The sequence below is a fragment of the Brachyhypopomus gauderio genome, chromosome 1 (assembly GCF_052324685.1).
Source record: "Brachyhypopomus gauderio isolate BG-103 chromosome 1, BGAUD_0.2, whole genome shotgun sequence".
Taxonomy (NCBI): domain Eukaryota; kingdom Metazoa; phylum Chordata; class Actinopteri; order Gymnotiformes; family Hypopomidae; genus Brachyhypopomus; species Brachyhypopomus gauderio.
The window spans coordinates 7,568,745-7,577,220 of NC_135211.1; the positions used below are offsets into that span (position 1 = coordinate 7,568,745).

An 8,476-nucleotide genomic window follows, 5' to 3' on the forward strand; every position below is an offset into this window, starting at 1 on the left:
TCACCCCCGGCTGGGTCACCTGGGTGAGGGTGTATGATGTGAGACCCGAAACACCCTATGACCCCAGGATACATCACTGAGGATGCATCCCAGGGCATCCATGAGGTGTTTCTTAAATATGTTATGTTGCATGCTATAATGAACATTTAGCCTTTCAGTATGAGTGTTTTTTTCCATTATTACTCTCGTTAATACCATTTTCACACAGAAGAACATTCTTTTAGTCAGAGTAAACAGTTAGACGATGGTTGTTTGGGTTGGGGTTGCAAGAAACCTAAATCCTCTGCTGTATGAAGTTGAATACATAGTGCACAAAAAAGGCCAAAAGTTAAAGGATGGTGTCACATAGACACATATGGTATAAAACGTCACACTCCTGCATGCCTGGATATTAAAACTATAATTTTCTAAGAAAGCTACAAGTACACTTAATATTTTACTGCTGTATGGAGCATAGTTTAAAAAGATATTAATAATGCAAACCATCAAATTCACAATAATCATAATTTTTGACAGTGCTAGACAAAGCCAGACCACTTTTTAGTTTAAATGCTGTTTAGATTTCTAAATGTAATTTTCAATTCTAAATGTTATCTCGATGTTATCTTGACCATTGTGCTGTCTGGTCTCTGTCTTCATTTGCTGTTTTCTGTTCCTCGTGGAAATTCCTCGTGTAGATCTACCCAATGGTTGCCTGATTTTGGAATGTTGTAACAACCACAATTAATGGATTTCCCCTAGACACCTGTTCTTAGATACTCATCCCTGTATTAATCTGCCATCTCAAATAGAAACAGAACTCTTACATAACTCTTATGAGTCCTGGGTAGGCTGGCTATCCTCAGCCTTCATTACAGACTATTTTATTCCAAACATCAGACACTGTTGTGTAGCATAAATATCAGCCAAATTTAGTATTATCATGGGTGGAATTTCATACCAGGCAATGAAGCACAGAAAATACATAGATCCAACTATCTTCTCCAAATTACACCATGCAGTTACTATCTTAGCAAGATAGATGTAACTTCAGGGCTAGCTGAATCACATAAAAACATTGGTGTTTGCATGTGTGATATCTATACATGTATTTATGAATCTACGTCTAGGCTCACACATGTAAAATGTTCACTTATGTACACATGAAAATAATACGTCAAGGCAGTTGTTGTTGGGATATTTTGGCTCTATTGGTGTAACATGCTAAAAACAGGTTCCATACACATGAAATACGTGCATTACAGTGCAGCTGTTAACCAGCAAGTGTAAACCCCTTTAGCATCACTAGATGGTGACAAAGATTTACACATAAAAATAATATTAACAAGTTTTGGCCGTTTGGGCGCTCCATACACCGTGATACGGCTGCAACATAGATGGCTCCACACACAGTAGTTTTAATGCTGGTTACTTAAACTCGTAGAATCAAATAGCTAGCTTCCCAGCTAGATTGAGCCAATTTGTCAAACCAGCAAACTTGAGTATTTGTGGATATTCGGTTATAGATTACGATTATGTCTGAAATTATTAAAGTATTTAATAAAGAAATTTCGCCAAACCCTATGCACAACCAATACAGTTGGAATCTGCTAAACATATTCTTTGTTATTCTGTAACTCTAACTTAGGCTAATATTTACAAATTAATCAATACTGGTACCTCATAAAGTGCCTCAGCGCTTTACATTTTGTGCTAATTCAAAAGTAGTTATCCTTTCAGTTAATGTTAATGTTTTAACCTAAGTCTATACTAAAATGCTCCGTAACATTTTAACAGAACACTTTCGTCGGTCAGGAACAAGAACTTCGACGAAGCAAATGAGTAACATATGAGAGAAAGAGAGAAGAATGGAAGTAGTGAGTAACATATGAGAGAAAGAGAGAAGAATGGAAGTAGTGTGTCTCTTCCACCACTTCACACCAGCTATTCGGTGAGCGCTAAAGGGGAACGTTTGTTTCTCTTAAGCGCGAGGAAAGTCTACACACACGTGCCCATCCAGCAGACCATAAGCCGGCCTCTTTAAAATTATTTTTTTGGTCACCTATCTCATTTTAGATTATAGTATTTTTTAAAATATCTATTATTATTTTTTAAGGTTAAACGAGTCGAGAATTCAATATTCAGTATTCCAGGACAACGGCACTTTCTGTAATCTATGAACGGCGGAGTACTCAGAGCTCTGGGAGTACTGCGCGAGTGTAAGGAAAAACTGAATAGCCTGGGTGTAAATACCATAACACACCGCATGTGGCAAAGTTATGCTATTTTGATCACATGCATGCACCTGTTTTGTTGGGAGTATGCCGCTAGACACCAGGTTCCTCCCCCTTCCACTTGTCCTTTCATTCTAATTGGCTCTGCGGGATGTCTGTCAAATTTCCGACGACCCCTGCACCTGACTCTCTCTATGTAGTGCGAAGACAGCGTTCAAGCATCAGATATTTATTAAAACGGCCACACGTAAACGCTCGTCCTGCAGACGCTAGGAGTTGTGTGGTCGTGAAAGACGCCAGTTATTTGCGTAATTTAAAAAAGTGCGATTGTAAGATGCCACGATCTTTCTTGGTGAAAAAACACCTCAGTCACAAGAAGCCAAACTATGGCAAGTTGGATTCAAAGAAACACGGTGAGTTTTTGCACCCTTGCCACTGTTTTATATCAACCATCTATATCAAACTCGTGATCAAACAAATACATAAACCAAACTGTACTAGACTATTTATCTGTTTTTTTTATCGTAGTTTAGTTATTGTCTCTGTGAACTCAAAAGTTTATTTTTCTTGAACTAACTAGTCTGTCTGGCACCTCTGTGGATTGTATTTTGAAACCTTGATTCAAAGTGTGATAATAACTATGCGCTCCTCAATACGAATATCCTGCGCATTCAATTAAATAAACACGGCACGTTAAGAAGATCGTCCACGTGGGCTGGCAGCGATGATCTAATGTTGATATTGATTATACTCACTCTATAGTTTGCTGATGCTCTGTGCTGCAGACGACTCAATAATGGAGAGATTCAAGGCAATCCTTTGCAACCAATACGGTAAACGCGGCTGGGCTTTAGCAGGTGCAGGGTCCAACACAAAAGAATAACTTATTGTTGCTCCTCGCTTTGGGGGTTCTGAAGGGTCCTATTAAGCCCAGTGAAGGGGGCAGTAGGTGCCCTCCGAGGTTCCTTTTACCCCACGACCCGCCTGAAATCTGTGGTTTTGTTCCAACGCTTTCTCTTGAGCAAACGGGCCCCTTAACCTCTTCCGAGAAAAGGACGCGCTTACTATTCAGTGGTGTAAGGATGGAAAACGCGATGAAATTATCTGGAATTAAACGCCCAGGCAGCAAATATTGGGGAAATTCTCTGTCTGAGGCGTAATCTTTACTATAGTAGAAATGCGATTTAAATGTCTCCACTTCACTTCACAGGATTCCAGATTGGTTGAGTTTAGAGATTTTAAAGAATTGTTTTTTCGGGAGTGATATTAATATATCGTAATAATTATCTTTATTTTATTGTTATTTTCACAAAAAAAAACCAAACCCAACTATTTAGTAGTTTGAAATATTTCATTATTTCTTTATATAAATTGATAACCTGATGAGACAAGCTGAAAAATTGAACTATAGTTTTACTAATGCATTATCTTAATTAATCTCTCCTTGTATGTATTGTGTAAATATTATTAAAATAAAAGTACTTTATCCTTTTAAGGATTGCAGTCACAGCCTTCTTATCAAAGTGAAACTACATCATGACCTTTTGGGAACTGAATGAAAGTTTGAAATCTGACATTTATCCTTTCAGTGATTGTCAAGGGAATCTCAGAGATTGACAGAAGCCTTATTGGTGATTCACTTTACAGATGACGATACACACATGACCCATATGCATTCGGCGTGCTCCAGACCTTGCCGCTTGCATCCCGAGGAGATCCCGCTGCCTGACCCGTGCCCCATGACTCCACCCGTACGCACCATCGTACACACAAGTCCCGCCGATCCAGTGATCCACCCCCAGTCTTCCTTGGACCCTAGCCCTCCATCCGAAGGCCCGGCACCGGGTCTCACCTATCCACTCCCAGCGAGTCACTGCCTCCTCAGAGAACCGCAGTCTGCCCTGACCCTGTTGGACCTGGCTGGGACACAGCCACTGGAGAACAGTCACAGTGGAGGACGTGTGGAGGACGGAGGGGTGCCCGTGGTCACCGTGTCCCTGCTAGGGCTCGACCACTCCGGCGGGAGCAGCAGCCAGGAGCGCTTTGAGTGTTTTGACTGCCACAAAGCCTATTTCACCTTCTCAGGCCTGGCCAAACACAGACAGCTCCAGTGTGAGTGGCAGTGTCAGAAATACTTCAGCTGCAAGTACTGTGAGAAGGAGTACGTCAGCCTGGGGGCTCTGAAAATGCACATCCGCACACACACGCTGCCCTGTGTGTGTAAGCTCTGTGGAAAGGCCTTCTCCCGACCCTGGCTTCTTCAGGGACACATACGTACACACACAGGTATACACACACACACACACACACACACACACACACACACATGCTCACACACACAGACAGAGTTTTACACACCCTCATATACTTGAGAAGCATGGAAGATTTTGTTTTCACTAACAATGAGTGTACTGTAAAAATAACTTGTCTTAGCTGCTCTAAAATTATTACTGAGATGAACTGAAGAATAATCCATTAACTGAAATTCAGTTAACCAAAAAAAAATAGTAAAAATTAAAGTTTATAACTTTTGAAGTTAGCCGTTAATGCAACTTGCAACTTTTAAATACTTGACACTAGCTGAAAGAAAATCAATTTTAAAAGGAGTTAATTAGCCTAATATGTGTTTTTTGAGGGTTTGGGGAAGAAGGGTTTCTAGTTGTCAAGATGTAAATGCCCCTGTTCTGATCTCGGCAGGTGAGAAGCCGTTCTCTTGCCCTCACTGCAGCCGGGCGTTTGCCGACCGCTCGAATCTGCGGGCCCACCTGCAGACGCACTCTGACATTAAAAAGTACCAGTGCAGAAGCTGCTCGAAAACGTTCTCCCGGATCTCCCTCCTGTCCAAGCACGAGGAGGCTGGCTGTGGCCCGACGGCCTGACCGTCTCCCCGGCACCCCTGGGCATCCCTTCGCCGAGCCGACGTCGCCTCTCAGGAGCTGAGCGGCAGAACTGCCGAGTTCGACACGCACCGAGCCAGCGTACGCCATACTGCACGTTTGTGCAGACTGACTGAGGAAGTGTTGCATGCTGCAAGATGTACTTGAATTTCTTTGATTTTTTTTTTGTGAATGTACATAATAAGCTAATGAAATTTGTACTGAAACTTCAAAATAAGATTTTGTATGAAGTGATTTTATATGAGTGATGAGGAGAATACAAAATAGTTTTGTAGATTTTGTCTGGAGCTTCATGTTTCTTCATAAAACAACAAACGCAAACATCCCTGTGCATGCCTGCACGACTCCTGCCCTCCATACATTACCTACAAGCATGGTCAAACTCCTGAGACCGATGTGATGAAGTGATTGATAATTAGCTGATGAGTTCAATTAGGTGTGTTTATTATGGGACAAACACACAACCTGCAGGTCCACTGCTATTCATATGATCATGAAGTTGCGTTTTAAAAGAGCTTCATTCATTGATTGAAACACATATTTCTCCCATTGTCTTGGAGCCCCACGGGGATTCAAACCAGTGAATTTGTGTAGAACCCATTGCAATGTCTTCCCTGTCTTCTGTGTTTGATTGGTCATACACACGTAAGGTTCTTTTTGTTTTAGGTGCTAAAAGCCTAGTTTCAAAGTAGGGAAAGTACAGCACAATTGTCAGAGGACCAATGGGCCATGTGACCCCACTTGTCCTTAACGGGACTTCCACTTCCCGGCTCTGTTTTTGTCTTCGGCTAATTAATATGTCCAATTGGAGGGCAGATGGGTGTAGGGAGGAATTTTACGAGTCTAAATAAAACCCTCAATGTTTCCCATTTGTAATGGTGCATGGAAAATTCCTTGTATATATATCTGTTTATTGGCAGGTGGAAGCGGTAGGCCAGCTGCGTGGCAAACTGGCGCCGCGCCAGGGCCATGTTGGTGGAGGGCGCGGTCACTGGGGGGAGGGGCAACAGGGAGGTCACCTGTTTCCAATTGCTCAGCACAAGTCGGGGTAGAGAGAGAGAGAGAGAGGGGGGTTGGAGAGAGAGTGGGTGATTTAAGGAGAGGGGGAAAGAGAGAGACAAGACAGGAAACTGAACAAAGAAGAGGAGGAGGGAAGAAAGAATACAGGCAGAGGAAAGAAAGGAGAGAAGAATGAAAGATTAAGATAGGGGAGGGTAGGAGGGAGCACTTAGCCACTGGACTGAAAGAAACGCCGTTTTTCTTATAACGAATCCCAGCCATGACTGGCATGTAGGAGCTTCTGGAATCACAGGGGACCGGAGTCACTGAGCTGCCCGGTTTAGTGTCCACAGACAGAGGAGAGGAGTCAGACTGGGCGCTGAGGGTACTCTCTTGGTGCCGTCTGTCTCACACACACACACACACACACACACACACACACACTTACACATGCACTTACAAACACGCACACACACGCATCTCACAGGTCAAAAGTGTCACACACAGTGAGACCAAGGCAGTCAGACCCTGGGACTGATAACTTGGCTTATGTCTATAAGAACTTTGACAAAACAGGAAACCTATAAACTGTAACCTGGCATTGTTTCCTACCTGCACGTTCACAGGTATCGATTCTAGGTGAGGACTAGCTATACTTTCTCAGAACATCACTACTTTCTCATTATCAGAACATCACTACTACCATATTCAAATTCATAACTGGACATTCATAAAAAAGGTAGTTATGGTTCTGTGTGTGTGCATTGCAGCACTGAGGGATGTATGACTAATCGGCTGTAGTCAGGAACTCCCGCAGTCTACAAATATGTTTGAAGACCTCGTCCCCCGTAAGAGAGCCATGCTCTGGGTAAGAGGGCAGGCATCAGGTCAGGGGTCCGGCTCCGTCTGCAAGGTTCCCTGGGATTTACTAGAGCCCTGGCAGCGCTGGCACCAGCCAGACGGATTCCTGGCCAGATCCCAAGCGGAGCCGCTCAACCCATCCTTCACCTTTCTGGATTTATACCCGCCGCATTCTTCTGAATCCGAGCGAGAGCTTCCACGGCCGGACGTGACAGCTGCAGTTGCCTCCACCTGCCCACAGGTGCTGTGCTGAGCGCTGGAATAACAGACATGAATAACAGACATGATTGTGACCCCACCCCCAGCCCAACACACACACACACACACACACACACACACACACACACACACACACACACTTCTCCTCTTCTGTCATTGGGCCTCAAATATTTGCATCAGCTGATGCCACAACTTCCTATCTATAGTCAGTGTGACTCCACAAAAGAGCTCACTGTGCCTAAAAATACCCTGTAGCCATGCTGAAGGAGACATGGGCCCACTCCTCAAACCACACCGGCTGGATCAAAAATAGGGCTTCAGGGACTATTTCTGACCAAGTGCAAAGCAGGAGCAGGAAAGGGGCTTCCATCATTCATACACCCCCCCACCACACCCCTCTGGCACACAGCAATGGAACTCAGTTTCCAGTGCGACGAGCGGAGCAAGCTGTCTGCCCAGTCCAGGACAGGACACCTGTGCCTCCTCCTCTTCAGGGAAACAATTCCAGAGCGTGGACCCCTGTCTTCCTGTCAGGGTCCCCCCCCCCCCCACAAACGCCTTTACATGCAAACATACAGTCCACTAAGCATTAGAGATAGTAAAATGTTCAGTTTTATCCTACATCAAAAGGGTTTTGACACTGATGGTATTTGTAAACAGGTCATCTTTAGACCGACTGTCATACCAGAGTAAGGCCTTCCATAAACTTCCTACAGACTTCACAGAGAATGTGTTCAGAGCATGCCTCATCACTGCCATTTTCCATTCAGTACATGGTCCATTTTCAACATTTATTGTTTCCAAAGGGGAATATTTTCTGTTTTGCTCACACTATTACTGGCCTTTTCTGAACTGATCCTTGGCAGTAGTGGATGGAGAACTCAAACTCAGTGCTTCAGTGAATGCAAATATAGCTCTGATAAAAACATGACAGGTCCACCATACAGTTTACAACTTTCTTTTCCAACTCATTTTTAACATACACATGTGCCAGAAGTAAAAAGGAAAATTATTTAAATTATTATTTTTTTTATTAGAATTATTTAGTTGATTAACATTGCTTATGAAATTATGCTATTTTTTTTAGTCCTTCTTGGTTAATCTACATATTTCAGGTGAGGAAGGAATTCTAATATTACTCACCCAGCAGACACAGGATCTACTAAGAAAACATTAAATTAGTCGGCCATTAACATTATTGAAGAGAAAACATGCATTTGAATTTAGGGAGATTTGTGGGGCTGCATTCATTAAATAAACAGGATTTAAGAATGACAAACTTCCAGA

The 8,476-nt window shown here is 43.0% G+C and overlaps 1 protein-coding gene across 1 annotated transcript; it reads left to right on the top strand.

Annotated features, from left to right (window-relative positions):
- Nucleotides 1-2,394: 2,394 nt before the first annotated feature.
- On the top strand, nucleotides 2,395-5,724 carry snai3 (snail family zinc finger 3). Its single transcript, XM_077021094.1, has 3 exons — nucleotides 2,395-2,626; nucleotides 3,861-4,499; nucleotides 4,911-5,724. Exons 1-3 carry the CDS (start codon nucleotides 2,548-2,550, stop codon nucleotides 5,090-5,092), a joined length of 900 nt encoding a protein of 299 aa, XP_076877209.1. The 5' UTR covers nucleotides 2,395-2,547; the 3' UTR covers nucleotides 5,093-5,724.
- Nucleotides 5,725-8,476: the final 2,752 nt, after the last annotated feature.